At 45.0% G+C, this 18,242-nt stretch overlaps 1 protein-coding gene across 10 annotated transcripts in view; it reads left to right on the plus strand.

Annotated features, from left to right (window-relative positions):
* The window catches only part of asap1b (ArfGAP with SH3 domain, ankyrin repeat and PH domain 1b), a 64,032-nt gene that overhangs the window by 36,872 nt on the left and 8,918 nt on the right, over positions 1-18,242 (plus strand). For 6 of the 10 annotated variants that reach the window (XM_031584144.2, XM_031584150.2, XM_031584146.1 and 3 more), the window contains 14 exons: positions 1,986-2,071; positions 3,026-3,101; positions 3,211-3,297; positions 4,171-4,179; positions 4,461-4,561; positions 4,701-4,770; positions 6,990-7,077; positions 7,556-7,604; positions 9,286-9,449; positions 13,516-13,649; positions 13,836-13,921; positions 14,312-14,498; positions 15,504-15,589; positions 18,024-18,139. In XM_031584144.2, coding sequence (XP_031440004.1) covers positions 1,986-2,071; positions 3,026-3,101; positions 3,211-3,297; positions 4,171-4,179; positions 4,461-4,561; positions 4,701-4,770; positions 6,990-7,077; positions 7,556-7,604; positions 9,286-9,449; positions 13,516-13,649; positions 13,836-13,921; positions 14,312-14,498; positions 15,504-15,589; positions 18,024-18,139 — 1,339 coding nt within the window. The remainder of the gene's footprint in view (positions 1-1,985; positions 2,072-3,025; positions 3,102-3,210; positions 3,298-4,170; positions 4,180-4,460; positions 4,562-4,700; positions 4,771-6,989; positions 7,078-7,555; positions 7,605-9,285; positions 9,450-13,515; positions 13,650-13,835; positions 13,922-14,311; positions 14,499-15,503; positions 15,590-18,023; positions 18,140-18,242) is intronic. The other 4 variants (XM_031584145.2, XM_031584151.2, XM_031584143.1 and 1 more) reach the window with 1 other exon arrangement.

Consider the following 18,242-nt stretch of genomic DNA (forward strand, 5'->3'; position numbering starts at 1 on the left):
GTGTGTGTGTAGGTTTGTGTGTGTGTAGGTGTGTGTGTGTGGAGGGGAGAGGAGGTCAGAATCTCAGCCCTTTTTTTCTTCATTTCCCTGCAGGGCTCTGACTTTGTAAAATGTAATTAGCCACTTCATGTTAATTACCACTCAAAATAATCTGGCTGAGCCTTGCAGATCAGAGACTTCAGGGAATAATAAAAAAAATGATCCTGTGTGCACCCGAACTGATCTCTGAGCATTGGGTTTAAAAATGTTCAGCATGGGTTTGCTCCCAGTGTGCACATGTCTGGTCTGGCTGAACAGTGGATGAGGATGTAGTGGATGTTTTGGTGGGTGTGCAGGCTGGCTCTCGGGCTCGGCAGGTCTGGGTTGCGTCCGGAGAGCCTGACTGCTGGCTCTGTGGCGCAGCGCTGTGGTTTCTCTCTCGTTTCTGTTCGGGCAGCTCTAAGACTCAGATTAGTGTGTTTGCTGCCTCCGTCTCTCCCCGATTAGTGTGTTCTCAGCCTCTGTCTCTCCATCCCTCTTTCTTTCTTTCTTTCTTTCTTTCCCTCGCTGCCTGTTTTTTTTTCTCCTGCAATTTTCTGTAGCCGTTTTCATCTGTCTGCCTTTTTCTTTTGATGTTTCTTCTTTGCCGTCTCCCTCGGTACCCCTCCTTCACTCTCGTCTGTCCCTTTCTTTGTCCAACCCATTTGCCTCTCTCTTTCATTGTGCGCTGTGCTCTCTTGCACTTCCTATAGTGTTCTACTTGGCCCGTGACTTCTCCCTACGCTCCCTCTCTCTATACGTCTCTCTTGTGTCGCTTTCAGTCTTTCACACAGCCAATAGTCTTTTGCTTATTCACTCTCTGTGTCCTCTTTTTCCGTGTGTGTGTGTGTGTGTGTGTGTGTGTGTGTGTGTGTGTGTGTGTGTGTGTGTGTGTGTGTGTGTGTGTGTGTGTGTGGCTCAGAGAGGAAGAGGTTCAGCAGGCTGAATTATTCATTGCAGGCGAAGCGCTGCCTCTCATTCACATAGAGCTTCAGCGGCTCCACAGAACAGTGCACCAAAACATGTGCCAACTCGCTATCACACATACACACACACACACAGAGAGATACACACACACACACAGACACAGCCAAAAGCATGCCTAGTCATAGGAATAAAGGTGTACACAAACTGATGCATTCTCAAAGAAGCATTGGACCTCAGTATGAGGGTCTACACAAAGAGAGGTACCCGCATGCGCACACACACACACACACACACACACACACACACACACACACACACACACACACACACACACACACACACACTCACTCACACACACTGAGAAACATGGCACTCCTCGTGCAGTGAAACCAGGCTAGATTAAATTCTTCTGCGGAGCTGAAAAATGGACTGCAGCTGGAACCCTCGGCAAGCTGTTGTGGATTTGCCTGCCACAAGATAAACCAGGATTAAGATTAATGTTTTATTAATTTGAGTCGTGAGCATGTTTTACATTTTTTTTTTTTTGTCTGCTGAATTGTGCTTTGCGTGCTATTCTCAGACGTCCCGAATTAAACAGGATCATAAGGGAGCGCTTTCTCTCCCGTTCGCTCATTCTGTGCTTCAAAAGCTGAACAGACCTGGTACATGTCATCGAAATTTGAGAGACCCCCCTAGTTGGTGTTTGCTGGGATTTTCATTCTCTGCCAGATGGGACTAGAGACATTTGTCAGGAAATGGCAGTAATCAGATCACCACACTCCCCATTTTGATGCAAGAAACATGTTGGGCAGCTCAGTGAACACAAGCACGCACACCAGGAGAGCTTTGTCAGAATGTCTAAAACAGAATTTCATTATGCTGAAAGTGGAACACCAAAACACATTTTAGTGCTACTTCTGAGTTATTAATAATAAGCCTTAAATATTAACACTACATCCTATTTGCGTTCTGATGTTTTATGCATCCCGTAGGGCTCTAAACTGACACCCCAAAAAAACTGTGTTCTCCCTTCCCTACAGTACCTGATCAAAGTGAATGAAATCAAGACCAAGAAAGGGGTAGACCTTCTTCAGAACTTGATCAAGTACTACCACGCACAGTGCAAGTAAGTCTCAGGTGTCGTAAGATGGCTCTGACTGTAAGGGGGGGTTGGTTTGAGGCTTTCAGTTCATCCGTAGGAGTGTGGGGTAAAAAATATTAGGCTGTTGCGTGTTCCTCTCTTATCCCCAGACGCAGGTTGGAAGAAGTGGCTTTGTGTGGGGATTGTTTAACTTCTATGAAAACCCTGAGGAAGGGCTTTGCGTGAGTCATCAGTAATAGCTGAGGTTCACGCTAAGGACAACTAATATCAGCATGATATTAAGGGAGAGGTTTGCTAAATCGGTGCCTCTTCAGCTACATCATTGCATCTGCCTCTAATAGAGCTCTGTCCTTAGTGACATCAGGTGCTTTAGCACAGACACGTGGCACTTAGCCTGCAGTTTTTTGGGGAGGGTTATGTCACCATGGCAACTCAGGCCCTCAGCAACTTCTCCTCTGGATGGATGCGTGTGCACTTCGAAATGACTTTTGGAAAGTGGAGTCCGTATATCCGAATATTTAGATCTTATAAATATTCAGAAGCAACATGTAGATCTGACAGTGTTTTTTTTTTTTTTGTGGGGTGGGGGGGGGGGGGGGGGGGGGGGGCATGGACTATTGCAGCAGTACTGACTCCGTGCTTCGTCCGTGTTTACAGTCTTGGCATTAGCAAGCTATTAGTCATAAGCACACGCTTGGGTTGGTAATATGTTCAATGATGTTAGATGACAATAACAAAGGAGGGTGGGTAGGCCTGTAGTACTGTGTACTACACTGTTAAGGGCAAAAAACAGGTCTCATTTTTCTTTGTTTCTGTTAGTTTATTCATGGACATCTACCCTGTTGCTATGCAGAATCAGCGCTAAGGAGGACAGCATTAATTAATTGCATTATATCCACATGACTGTTGGTTCAATCAATTACAGTTCATTAATCTTCCCATTTTGCATCCCACCCACCCCCTCATTTTCCCTCTTAGTTTCTTTCAGGATGGCTTGAAAACTGCTGACAAGTTGAAGCAGTACATTGAGAAGTTAGCTGCAGACCTCTACAATGTATGTGCATCTGGCATTTCAACTTTTTCACATAAGTTGGTTTTATTTAAACTGGAGGCCTGATCATATCTTATCTACATTCTTTAAATTCTTCATTCTTTGTTTGTAGATAAAGCAGACACAGGATGAGGAGAAGAAACAGCTTACTGCTTTGAGAGACCTCCTTAAGTCCTCCCTACAAATCGACCATAAAGAGGTAGGCCCAGAGAAAGGAGTGCATCTGTGACCTGTATTGGGTCCATTAAGAAAATGGAGTCAGTTTGCTTTCTAAAAAGTTGAATGGTAAATCTACTCTCAGCCATGTCCATTTCATAGGAAACCAAAATGTTACACAAATGTATTAAGATTAGACTGTGGAGTTTGTTAGCATAGAGTTATATAGCTTCAGCTCCATTTATCCCAGTGAAAAGAGATCACTGTGGAGTTTGTTAGCATAGAGTTATACAGCTTCAACTCCATTTTTCCCAGTTGAAAGAGCACCCAGTACTGTACCATGCTGGTAACCAGCCACACTGTTTGACTCTGTGGAAGGGTCTTAAGCGCTAACTGTAGCACTAGCTGCGTCATGTCATGCACATTATCTGACTGGTGCCCCCACAGCCTATATGTATGAGTCGACTGCATGAAAGTTACACAGTTGTGTGTATATGTGTGAGAAGGAGAAAGATGCAGATAGACAGGTGTATGTATATGTTCCAATGGTAAATTGATTCACTCACCCCGTGCTAGCTTTTGCAACTCCACTCTGCACTTGTAGAATTGTTTTCCACTGTCACATTCACAAGCACGCCCCCACACTTTTACTTCTACTTTCTTAAAGCACGGTCTCACCACACACGCTTACAAACGCACACACTTTCACACACACACTTTCACACACACACTTTCACACACACACTTTCACACACACTCTTTCACACACACTCTCTCTCACACACACACACACACACACACACACACACACACACACACACACACACACACACACAAAGGAGCACTAGCACCACCTGGCTGTACCTTTCACTTTGTTTTCCTCCCATTTCTTTCTCGCTGCCTGTCCGGACTGAAGTCTAGGAGAGTAAGTGTGCTGCATGCTCACTGCATATTATTTTAAGTCACAGACACTTTAAAGACTGCCTGGTTTGCCTGTGCTACTGTGCCAGTAACATTTCTGTCTCTGGCATTTCTGTGAGACTTCACTTCTTAGGTTGATGTGAAATAGTGATTTCATGGTTGAGGCCTAGATGTTTTTGTGATCATTAATGAGAAGAAAGTTTGTGTTCGGTTTTTGTGAACTTATGTGTGTCTGTTGAATTTGAATGTGTGTGTGTGTGTGTGTGTGTGTGTGTGTGTGTCCAGGACTCTCAGAGCAAGCAGGGTGGCTACAGCATGCACCAGCTACAGGGCAACAAAGAGTTTGGCAGCGAGAAGAAAGGCTATCTCATGAAGAAGAGTGATGGGTAAGATACACACACACTCAAACTTAACCACACATTCAGAAACACACACACACACACACACACACACACACATTTGACATGCATATACACCGTCAGCTACACACTCCTGTTGACCTCACACTCTTTGTCATGTTTTCAGGTTACGGAAGGTGTGGCAGCGGAGACAGTGCTCAGTGAAAGGAGGGATTCTCACCATCTCCCATGCCACAGTGAGTATCACACACACACACACACACACACACACACTTTACCACAGGATACAGAAACCCAAACTGGGTAGTTTCAGGATGCGACACAAGTCCTCTCCCTCAACCACTAGCTGGTTGGCTGTCAGGAAATCACAATGCTTGCTGCCATGGCGTCAAAAGAGGAAATGATGAGTCAGCATGAAGGAAGAGCGTTCCACTGCACCAGAGCTCTGCCTCTGCATTTCCTGTTTCCTGTTCCTTTGGAATATTCTGCTCTCTCTCTCTCTCTCTCTCGCTCTCGCTCTCCCACTCCTCTCGCTCTCCCACTCCTTTCTCTCTCTCTCTCTCTCTCTCTCTCTCTCTCTCTCTCTCTCTCTCCCCTTCCTCTCTCTCTCTTTCAAGTGAATAGTAGTGAACAGATGAGACCATTTTTGGGTATATGAATTTTGCATGTAACCCAAATGGAGGTCCACAATTACATGGGTCGCTGTCGGATGGGCGAGAGACCCCCTTAAGATGTATTTAGAATGGCTGGAGAGCTTATTAAACAAAGAGGAGCATAGTGAGTGGATGTGTCCCTTTGAGACGCAGGTCTGGCCCTGATATTTTGGGAACAGACTCGGGATCAGTATGACAGAGGCTGGCAGAGGCTGAGTGCAAGCCTGTGTGCAGTCATTGTGGCAGACGAACTGCTGATGACCTCTCTCTTTCATTTTTTTCTTTCTTTCCCTGTCTCTCTCTTTCACTCTCTCCCTTCCTCTCTCTTTCTCTTTCTCTTTCTCTTTCTCTCACTCTGTCTCTCTCTCTCTCTCTCTCTCTCTCTCTCTCTCTCTCTCTCTCTCTCTCTCTCTCTTGCCTTCTCGGGCAGGAGGCCAGTATGTTAGCCTGCCAGCTAATCCCTGCAGGGCTGATAACTGCTTGTTAGTATCTGATTAACATCTCCTCCTCCTCCTCCTCCTCCTCCTCTCCCTCTCCTCCCTCACCCTCTCCCTCCTCTCTCCTTCCTCTCCCCTGTCTGTGTCCCCCTCATCTCTGCCCAGTCCTCTGTGCTGCTGCTCCAGGCTGGTACAGCCTTGGCATGGAGCCACAGGGCAGCAGTTGGGAGAGCTTGTTTTGGGTGCAGCCACTGCAGCTCCCAGCCTCCTCTTGTGACTCCAGCATCTAGTCATGTGACATGTCGTGTGGCCTCAGAACCGCAGTGACAGTGGCTGTTCACACTGGAATCACTTTGATCAGTTTGATTGGCGTATTCAAGCTGAATGTGCTATTTTGAGGTATTTTGTTATACCGCTGTGTACCCTTTATGCTAGGTGTCTATTAGCTTGAAGAAAGAAATGGTGCAGCCCTCTCTTTAAAGCACAAAGCATTCTGATATACATTCTGATATGCATGATAGTGTGTGCTGTGCTGATGTTTCCCTCAATTACAGTATGCCTGTTTAATTATTGGCTGCTCCTCGCTTCCACTTGGTCATCCTCTTTTAGTTTGTTTTTTTTGGCCTAATTATTCTAATATTTATTCTATACTGCCTAATCTCAACTCTATACTGCTACATATCAACTCTATACTGCCACATCTCAACTCTATACTGCTACATATCAACTCTATACTGCCACATCTCAACTCTATACTGCCACATCTCAACTCTATACTGCCACATCTCAACTCTATACTGCTACATATCAACTCTATACTGCCACATATCAACTCTATACTGCCACATCTCAACTCTATACTGCCACATCTCAACTCTATACTGCCACATCTCAACTCTATACTGCTACATATCAACTCTATACTGCCACATACTTCTACATCTAAAGTATATAATGATATACTCTCAGTCTGTACTGCTGTATCTGAAGTGTATTCTGCTATATCTCAAGTCTATACTGCTCTACATTAAGTCTGAACTGCTATATGTCAGTGCATGGTAGATTAATGAGATCAGTAAATCTCTGTGCTGTGGTTTATGCCCATCTGATGTCCACTGAGCTGCTTGTTGTGTGTGAGTGGGTTTGGTGTTGCCGAATTGGACACACGGTGTGGTTCCTCAGGTGCAGCTGCAGGTGTGAAGAGCTGTGAGTCAGTCTGCTGCAAAGTGTGGCTGCCTTCTTGTGTGGCCATTTCTATTTATTTATGCTTTTGTTTTCTGCTGTCAACTCCCTTGTAGTGTTTGGTAGGTTTTTAAGACCGTAAAGGAGTTTTGCAAATTCAGTTCTCTCTCTCTCTCTCTGCAGTCTAACAGGCAGCCCGTGAAGCTAAACCTGCTCACATGCCAGGTCAAGCCCTGTGCTGAAGACAGGAAGTGCTTTGACCTCATCTCCCGTAAGTCTCGCACACATGATTCAACTAATACACAAACACACACACACATTCATACCTCTCCCCATATGCCCTCTCACCACTGTTGGTCTCTGCATAACCATATCCTGCGTGTGTATGTGTGCATGTACATGTCTCCCATACTAACAGAAACGTATAGACAAAGAAGCAGGTTATAATTAATAACATAATGGATGATCTCATGGTAGGTCCTCACCATAGTGATGTTACTTTTGATATCACACAGCTTTAAATCTTTTATTGCTTCTTAGCCAGATGGTTAGAGGAATGATGCAGAGGACGTTTTACTTGGTGAAAAAGAGCGATGAATAACACCACAGTTAGAATGTTCTGCGGCCATTTGGATTGTAAACTGTTTGATAAAGTCATATTTTCAGATCCTAGTTATCCTCAGAAAAATTGAGTGTGATAATTCAGTGTGAATATGTTTTGAGTAACCCTTTTATTTACTTCTTGACAGATAATCGCACATATCATTTTCAGGCAGAGGATGAACAAGAGTTTGTAATGTAAGTAATTCTATAAAATGCTCTTTGAAACTATGCAGACCCCGGAAACATATTCACATGCATGAATGTCTTCTTACATTTCATGTCTTACTTTAAAGCCATAAAGTAATTTTTGGATTGCTTATGTGCAGTTAAATGCACATTAAACCAACATAGGTCAACAAAAATAAAAAAAAATAAAGACATGCTTAATGCTGCATAGGGGTTGATGTTGGGTTTTGTACTGTAAAACCCCATTCACTTTAAATCTGTGTTGCACTTCACTGTGTGACTGGATCATCTGACCTACCTGCATTTAATCAGCGCTTTGAATATCTCCAGACTAGAAAGTGGCAGTCGTGTGCTATGCAGTGCTATCTCTGCCCGAGCTTGGCGTGTGTTTTTATGTGTCTCACGCAGCAATATAACAATAAGCACCAACAAGCCCACTGAGCCATGCATTGCAATGGGAGCAGAGCACAAGCCAGTCATTATCCTAGAGCCCATTTAGGTTTCATTTCTCGTTGGGTTTGGTTTTTATTGCAAATTAGTGTGCTGGGCATTATCGAGGAGGACCTATAACGGGAAAAGACTTGAGGCTTATGTGGTGTTTTGTTTTATGTTTATGGGACTCTGAGTGTTGTGTTGGTGTCGGTTTAGTTTCTTTTCTTGGTGTGTATGCGCGTCTATGGTTTTGACTTGTGCATCTGTGTGTGTGCCTGTGGGGGTTTTGTGTGTGTTTGTGTGTGTGTGTGTGTGTGTTTGTGTGTGTGTGTATTTGTGTGAGTGCGCTTTGAGACAAGGGCCAAGTGCCAGTTTTTGAGGTTTTGTGCATTTTTTCGCTCTCGTGAGATGGAAGTGAGTTATTCAGGTCATTTAGACCATAGTCTTCTATTCCCACAGCCGTCTTTAGCCACACAGACCAAGCCACACACTTCCACCCCACACAGTCTTCTCAAGACTTTCAAAACTACACACGCACAGACGTTAAACCAGTGCACACACACATGACCAGGACTTGAGCCGTCCAAGTCCACACACTCTTCTCCTCTCTTAATGTCTTACAGACACTCACACACTCACAGACACTCACACGCCTGCAGGTGACTGAATCAGGCCCTTGACACTTCTCTCTGAGACAAGCAATAAAGGCCATTTAATGAGCTAAGGGGCCAGGCCTGCGTGTGTGTGTGTGTGTTATGTGGAGGTGCTCAGAGGTCTTCACTACAGTCTAATCAATGGCCAGGCACTATAAAAAGGGAGATGAGGATATGGAGGTGTGTGTGTGTGTGTGTGTGTGTGTGGTGTGTGTGTGTGTGTGTGTGTGTGTGTGTGTGTGTGGGTGTGTGTGTGGGTGTGGTGGTAAAAAGGGTGTTGCAGGATGAAGGAAAATCTGTTTGATGGTTAAATGTCAGTTAGTCAGTTTGTCCGTTGCCTTGTCATATTGCACTTTCTGCTCTTCCTGTGCGCATTGGAGCTGGCCTTAATGATTACTACCTGCATATGGATTGATTGTTTTGTTATTAGTATTTGTCTGTGTTTGTGATCTATTTTTGTGTGTGTGTGTGTGTGTGTGTGTGTGGTGTGTGTGTGTGTGTGTGTGTGTGTGTGTGTGTGTGTGTGTGTGTGTGTGTGTGTGTGTGTGTGTGTGTGTGTGTGTGTGTGTGTGTGTGTGTGTGTGTGTGTGTGTGTGTGATTGTAGCTGGATCTCAGTGCTGACCAATAGTAAGGAGGATGCTCTGAACATGGCATTCCGTGGCGAGCAGAGCACCGGAGAGGACGGCATGCAGGACCTGACCAAAGCCATCATCGACGACGTGCTTCGCATGCCCGGCAATGAGGTGTGCTGTGACTGCGGAGCTTCAGGTAACCAGAGAGAGAGAGAGAGAGAGAGAGAGAGAGAGAGAGAGAGAGAGAGAGAGAGAGAGAGAGAGAGAGAGAGAGAGAGAGAGAGAGAGAGAGAGAGAGAGAGAGAGAGAGAGAGAGAGAGAGTGTGTGAGTGAGTGTCAGAGAGAATAGGTGTGGATGCTCTTTTGTCTGTTTTTCCATGGGTCTGTATACATGCTGTTGCAACATGCAACAGACAGGAAGAAAGAGAGAATCCCCACATCCCTGTCTCATTACACACACACACACCCAAACCCTCTTGCTGGCGTCAGTATCCACCTATGCTGACTGGGGTCCTCCTCACCCCTTCCTGTCATGGGAAAAGAGGATGCATGCTGGCACTGCAGATCAGTTCACCTTTGACCCAGAATGTCACCTCCCTACCTCAGCCAATCTATCACAGCACAAGGGTGTGTGTGTGTGTGTGTGTGAGTCTGTGTGTGTGGTCACGGCTCAGCACCTTTGATCAGGGACTTTGGGCAGCGTTCCCAGATATGTGTCCCAGAGGTGGGACTGGCCTGGCCGAGAGTGCAGAGCTCCACTCGGGGGGCATCAGCATTAAAACTGACCTGTCCTCCACCTTCTCCACTTCCTTACCGCGCGCGCACACACACACACACACACACACATACACACACACACACACCCTCAGCAACAGAAGCGAAAACGAGTGCAGTCACTCAACATTCTTTTAGTCAGGCCAGTCGTCACGATCGCCCTCACATAGAAGCGCGAGAGCGTGTGTTTGTGTATGTGTGTGAGAATGGAACAGTCCAGTTGAAAGAGAAGAGTAAGAGAGAGGAAGAGCGTGGAGCCTGTGAAAGACAGAAAGAGAAACCGAGGTAGACAAAATGGCTGCGCATGTTTGTGTTTAAGAACACTAATGAGACATTCAAGGTCTTGTGTAGTCTTCCCCCAAGATTTGCTGAACCTTGAAGAATATTTCTTCAGGGGAGTCGGTAGGGTGGGACATCGCACTCGGATGTTTCTCGAAAGCATCCTCTGTTATGATTGGTCAACTTTAACAAGAAGCAGCTTCACCATAGTATCTCTTCCTACACTTCATCTGAAAGATGTGTGGCCATTGTCCCCTCGCCCTCCTGTCTTAAGATGTATGTTAGATTCTAGGGGTGGGCGATATGGCCAAAATCTTCTATCACGGTATTTGTAATTTTATATCACGGTTACGGTATATATCACGGTTTATTATACGTAGGGTGACCAGATTTGAGTTTGTGAAAAAGAGGACACTTCAGCGGTGGCGAAATGTGTCCACAGACATAGGCTATACAGTATGATCATTTATTTATTGACCCTTAAGAACACTAAGGTGCAGAAACAATACTGCCTCAATAGGCTATTGGCCTAAGCAATAGTGGCCAGTATATGCCTACTTTGTACTGAACGTTTCCATTGAATCTTTAAATAGCAAGATTAAAAACAAAGTGCATGTAGTGGCATTTAGTCCAGTGCTTATGTGGCTTTCAGTGGTTATTTAATGTACTTTCAGAAGATAAATCAAGTGTTAACTTTCTTTTCAATGTGTGTTCATATGTTAACGCAATAATGATGAGAAAAACATTTTCTTATATGGCCACATATTAAAATAAGAAAATTAAGAAGTTGGCAATTACACATAGACGCCCCATTGACCGCTTCAGCCCGTTGCTGCGACGTGCGAACGTCGCCGCAATATTGGTGAGGTGAAGCCTGTAAACAAACGCAACTAAACGATGGAGCTGCGTTTTTTCTGCATAAAAAGCACTTTAGCGTTTACATTTCTCAACCGATTTCACTGAGTCGTTTTTATATTCAAGGGTTTATGATCTAGGTGGAGTACCAACACAAGTTTTGTCTCCATGTGATCTCGACGGTGATAATCGCTGCTAGACGCTCACTGTTCTTGTGCTCCCACAGCTCCTTCACTATGAAATACAGAAAATAAATCCAAACCATCGAAATAGTGCATGTTTAACTACTAATGTTTGACCATCATTGAGAAAAATGGAACAGAATCTGCAAATAAATGGCTACACTAGACACTTTTCAGTCCATACAGTCGAGGATTACTCAACAAGTATGCATGACAGTCCTTGCAGGTCACGTGCTTAAAAATTGTACTAGGTATCGTATTATACGGCTCTTCAGAATGTTAAAAAAAAGTTCAGTTGATTTGATTGGGCCACCCCAACGTTTGCAGGTCTGTAATTTCACTGCTGCGAAAAAGTAATGACCATCATTGTCAACGGGTTTTGTGCTTTAATTCACGTCTTTCATATCATATAATTCCGCAAGTAGTCCGGTCATTTAACGTAACTTGAAGTCAGCAAGTAATGGGTTGCTACGCAACACCTGAAACTTGAAAGTTCTATTTGCCTGAATAACTATTTTTTCTAAACGGAAATCACGAAACGGCATCAAAATCGTTAAAGAGGTATTTTGGAGGAATGTCTTCTGTCGTTTTGGCGAGTAATTGTATAATAAACGGGATGATGTATAGTTTGGAGGTCATTATCTAAAAATAAATCGATTGGATTTCAAAATAAGAGTATACCGCGGTTGAAACGGTATAGCCAAATCTCTCCCGGTAGACACATTTCTACCGTTGCACGGTATATACCGTCATACCGCCCAGCCCTATTAGATGCTGTGGCATGGTTTCTTCTTCTTTCAAAAACTGCATTGAAACTGCCTTGACAGGGCCATACAACTGAAATGATGCAACTGAGTAAACTCCCCAAGTTGGCTAAATTCCCCGAATGTACTTCAGTAAGCACCACAAAAGAAAAATGACCCGCCACCAGTATAATTCAGAACACCCTGTCGTCGACACAAACCAATGAATGTTGTAGTCAGTTGCAAAGATGTCAACTTCAGAGACTTCATAATTCCATTTCCTCACATAGTGTCTTAGTGTGCGTTGGCTTGTCAGAGCTAGCATATCCCCTGCCCCCTGTGTTGTGGTGAGGGTCTGCTCCACGCTGGCCATCAGTATCATGGCGCTTTTAATGTGGTCTTATTCCCCTACCTAACTATGGATTTGAGCTCCAGAGAAAAGAGGCCCAGTGGAGCCTGTTGGCTTTAGAGAGCTGCTCTCTGATCCTTGTGGCTTAACTGTAGCCCCCCGTGGTGTTTCCAGCCGTGTGTGTGTGTGTGTATAAATGTGTGTGTGTGTGTCTGCTGTTTCTATATTAAGCCGTTTGTGCTGCGCTTCTCTCCTCTCTTCACCCGGCTATCCGCTTATCTCTGCCGCTGTCTTTTCCTTGCTCATCTGAAAGGATTTAGCCCGCCTCTGCTACACACACACACACACACACACACACACACACACACACACACACACACAGTCACACACGGACATGTACACACAGTCACACATGGTCACATTTGTGCAGTCTCCTTGGCTCAGTGATGCACATGAGCAGAGCCACCAGTAGGCAGTCAGTACAGCGTGCTCAGGCTCCTCTCAGTGGTCCGAACACACATACACACACACACACACACACACACACACACACACACACACACACACACACACACACACACACACACACACACACACACACCCCTGTTGTCAAACACTGCCCTAGCTTGTTCACACACTGTGGCCACCTCGGTGTGAAATTCGCCTTTTTTGAGGGCCAGTGCTACTCTTGTGTCTGCTCCAGCCTTGGTTATCTTGACCTCACTGAGGACCCCTAGTGGTGTAGTTCACCACCTGCAGGCGTAACTCGGTTTCCCAGAATCCTTTAGCCTGAACTAATGGATTGGTCTCTCCTTCTGTTGTGTCTGAGAGGTTGAAGTCATGGCGGGACAGCCACTTAAGGCAGGCATGGTCTACAAACATGCATTTTGCTAGCTGTGTCTCTTTCTTTTACCTCTCGTGTGTATACCCACCTGCAGAAAAGAAGAATCAACCTTTAATTAAACTCTACACATGCAGCACAAGGCTCTTCTGTGAGCCCTAGTGATTTTAAGGATGGTTTGTCTGTTGTTGTTTTTTTAATTTCATATAACCTTCAAACGTGTGCATCTTTTTTCATAGATCCAAAATGGCTGTCCACTAACCTGGGGATCCTGACCTGTATCGAGTGCTCAGGCATCCACAGGGAAATGGGCGTGCACATCTCACGCATCCAGTCAATGGAGCTCGACAAGCTGGGCACCTCTGAACTCTTGGTAGGCGTCTCTCTGTGTCTTTGTGTCAATCACTGTCTTTGAGACCAAACATGTCCTTTGGCATGCAGTTCATCCCTTAACATTCATGAAGTTCAACTTGACATAGGAAGCACAAAGTTTGTTGTTCTGTACTATCTACAGGTTTGTAGGGAAAGTAATTTTTTCTCTGTCCATGTCTCTCTATAGCTGGCGAAGAACGTAGGAAACAGTAGTTTCAACGACATCATGGAAGGCAACCTTCCATCTCCGAAGCCCACCCCTTCCAGTGACATGTAAGTGTAGTCCTCTCCTTTGAGGAGCCTGTTGCGTGTGAGTGCACACAGCCTCCACACACAGAACCGCGTCTATCTGTCGGGGATGTTTTTGATGTACGGAACAGTGAATGATGACACAGGGTAACACAGCCTTCAGAAGTCACTGCAGTCTCAGAAGTAGTTCACTCAATTACAGTTCTTCCAACTGAGGCAGTGCAGCGTTGTGGAATAGCACTTCGACACAGGGTCAGATAAAGGGTTTTAAATATTTTTGTTGATGAATTCAGAGAAAACATGGTTTTGCAGTAAGTACCCTATTTGTCAGATAAAGAGATGGTTAGACAGATTAATGTGTATAGATTTTCCTGTCGTATTTGAGTCTGCTCCACTGTGTGTTAACTTTCACAGGACTGTGAGAAAGGAGTACATCTATGCTAAGTACGTCGACCACAAGTTTGCCCGCAAGACCTGCAGCTCGGCAGCGGCCAAGATGAACGATCTGTTCGAGGCGGTGCGGTCACGCGACCTGCTGGCCCTCATCCAGGTGTATGCTGAAGGGGTGGAGCTCATGGAGCCACTCACAGACTCCATACAGGTGAGTGCCACCCTCACAGGTGGTCAGGGGTATCCGTTTCAGTTCTCAATCAGAGGGATTAATGTGACAGAAAAGCTGCATATGCTGGGGGAAAATTCAGCTGTGGTTACAGTTGTTTTATTGAGTCAAGACACCAGAATTGTGATTAAATGGAATGAACAGGTCACTGGTGTTTCCCTCCTGTAATGTCTGCACTACATCCTGCCTGTTGTCCAGGCTGCTCCCACTACTAGCCAGCATGGACACAGACTTCCCAATGTCATTTAAAAGTAATCATAACACACCACACATCCTTTGATCCTTTTACTCACTTCCCCACAAACAAAGATTTAGATTTTGGCAGAAGAAGTCAGTTTCCTTAAAAAAAAAAGAGAGACAAAATCATTCATTTTAAAGGAATAAACTCAGTTTGCTATGGCTGCAGTATTTCACACACTGCACACTGCCTTCAAGTTTGTCTATGACTCATCGAAACAGTGAGATGCAGATGCTGAGACAATGGTCACGCTCTGCTCTGGGGAGAGAAATTAAACCCTTTGTGGGGTGGGTTGGGAAGGCTGATGGTTCGGCTTACAGCGTGACTCATCATCGCAGTCTGTGTCCTCAGCGACACCCCTATGGGACAGTTGAGTGGGATTGGCAGATGGGCTGAGCAGACACAAACAAGCAAACACACACACACCCACACACTGTACAGACATGTACACACACAGTACACAGGCACACTATGTGCACATGTATAGTGTGTAGACATGTGTACAATAGACTACACACACACTCACACAAACACACACACTGCTTTCACACTGCACACTGCTTTTGTTTAGGGAGTTGTCAGCCCAGCAAGCAGGCTAAGGAGATGCAATTATTCAAAAAGACATGGTTTAAAAGTTTAGATTTTTTTTTTTATTGTAATTCATATCTTCTGAGGATGTGTTGAAGGGATACATCTTTAGCACATTACAGTCGGTGCAGCTGTATATAATAGTTTGTCTGTCTGTGCAGGAGGCCGGCGAGACTGCACTACACTACTCTGTGCGGACAGCTGACCACACCTCTCTGCACCTGGTGGACTTCCTGGTCCAGAACAGGTAAGCGCTGAAGCTGCTCTCCCAGAGCTCTGGGGAAATGTCTAAAGGGAAGATGGTGAATGGCCATCAGGAATCCAGACAGATGCAGAGCCAGCCGTTTCCAGGTTATGTTAGGAATGAAAGAGATGGCAACAGTTATGGAGTAATCTAATTTCATTACACAACAGGTATTCTCAGTAAATATAAGAAAATGAGGTGATTTGTCAGTAGACTAATACTGTATGTATGGTGTATATATAGGCTCCCTAGAAGCAATAGAAGCTGTGGGAGGAAAAGGAGTAGTTGAAATGGCAGCAGACAGAGGTCGGGTCCTCCTTTGCGGAGGCCAGACAGACATCCCCTCACATCAGAAAATATGAGCCATCTCTGGAATACACATCCTGGAAACTATGGCAGGGATTTGAGGAATGTTTGTGGGTTTGCAGCGGATGTGTGCTGGGATACACAGGGACGTACACACTCACTCTCTGGCCTAGAACCTGGAAAACATGTCAGTGAGACACCAGGAAAGACTCTTCTCTTTCTCTCTCTCTCTCTCTCTCTCTCTCTCTCTCTCTCTGACACACACAAACACGCAACCTCTCACACAATTTTAGTGTCATGAAAGTAGGTCGGGGGGAGATTAAGCTTGATGTGTGTGTGCAGGTAGTGATCTCTCTCTCTCTCTCTCTCTCTCTGACACACAGAAACTCGCACCCTCTCACACAATTTTAGTGTCATGAAAGTAGGTTGGGGGGAGATTAAGCTTGGTGTGTGTGCAGGTAGTGATCTCTCTCTCTCTCTCTCTCTCTCTCTCTCTCTCTCTCTGGATCAGTTAGACTGCTACTCCATCACCACAGCCACTCCCCCACCACAACAACACTAAATAAAGACCTGCTCTGAGCTTATTTACCCACATAATCAGAGTACTTATATTTCAGCACTATTTTGGCAGACATATTTGAAGTCACCCAATATGTTACATGCCTGTAATCAAGTCACTATTTTAGCTTTTTTTGTGACATTTTTAGCCTACCGGAATACTTCTAATTGCCATATCACATGATTACCATGATAAACAGTGAACGATTGAAAAAGCTTTAACTCTCTCACAGAATAGGTATATTTTATAGTCTTTACTATGAATCTAACATTTCAACAAATTAGTTTGAAGCACAACATTTCTCACCCTGATTGGTGATATCCATGTAAATTATTTACAAGCCCTACACAGGAAGGAGAAACAAGTAAAGAAACCGCTCCAAGGCTGAGAGTTGAAAACACAACGAGAGGGATTAGAGCTGCCCTGATTTTTATTTGTGTGTGTGTGTGTGTGTGTGTGTGTGTGTGTGTGTGTGTGTGTGTTTGTTTGTTTGTTTGTGTGTAAAGGCGGTTCTCTCATCTCTCAGCTTATGCCGAATTTAACCCTCATAAATGTGCTTCCTGACTCCAGGCTTGTACTGTGCTTGTGGTTTTACACAACAGTGACTGCTGGAGAGAAGTGTAGAGGAATAGAGAGAGAGAGAGAGAGAGAGAGAGAGAGAGAGATACTGCGAGCGGTCGAGAGAGGCTCTCTTCACAGTGTAGACTCCCACAAGGCGAGGAGAACTAGGTCACACAGTCATTCTGTTGTGTTAATTTATTCCTGTCCTTTTCGACTGTTCGCTCACAGCTGACCCAAATGCGTTCCGTTTGCTGGCACGTGTAGTAGGCCCTCTCCACAAGTGTGCCCTGACAAAAATTAAGTGTGTTTGTGTGTGTGTGTTAGTAAACATGTGTAAGGATGTACTGTATATGCATAGAGTTTGTACACTTGTGCATTTTATGTGTGTGCGTGCATGAGTGTGTTTTTGTGCTTGTTTATGCGTTTGTGTAATCCAACATGTGTGTTCACTCACCCACCTGTTTAGTGACATCAGGTTGACGTGTATTATATAGTTGCACTGTGTGAAATATGAACACCCTCATTTGTGTCTCTTCACTTGGATATGAGTCTCTGTGGTGTCATGAAAGCTAATACTAAGCTCTGCAGTGCTGCACTGTGACACACACACACACACACACACACACACACACACACACACACACACACAGATATATGTGCAGTATAGTGTGGGTGGGTCCTACTGACTCTCAGTAGTAGTCAGTGGAGCAGGCCTCTGAGGTAGCTGCCAGGTTGCTGGGGGATACAGGGATTTTGATCAAACTCCAGTGCAGCTGCTGGAACAGATGTTGAGCTGACGGCCGTGTAGACTGTCAGTGGTATCATATACACACAAACACACACACAGACATACACATACACATACTTGCACTGGTCTCTTGTGTGTATCTCTCTCTCTCTGCTGTGATCAAAGGTGTAACAGCATCTGGTTGATACGACAAACAGTTTGTTGACCTCTTGGCCTCTTTTGTGTGTGTGTGTGTGTGGGTGTGTGTGTGGGTGTGTGTGCAGTGGGAACCTGGACAAGCAGACAGAGAGGGGGAACACTGCTCTGCACTACTGCTGCATGTACCAGAAACATGAATGCCTCAAACTGCTGCTGAGGGGCAAGCCGGCCACTGATATCAGTAAGACACACACACATACACATACACACACACACATACACACACACACACACACACACACACACACACACACACACACACATACATAGACACAGAAACCAGA

This window comes from Clupea harengus, chromosome 17, assembly GCF_900700415.2.
Source record: "Clupea harengus chromosome 17, Ch_v2.0.2, whole genome shotgun sequence".
NCBI lineage: Eukaryota > Metazoa > Chordata > Actinopteri > Clupeiformes > Clupeidae > Clupea > Clupea harengus.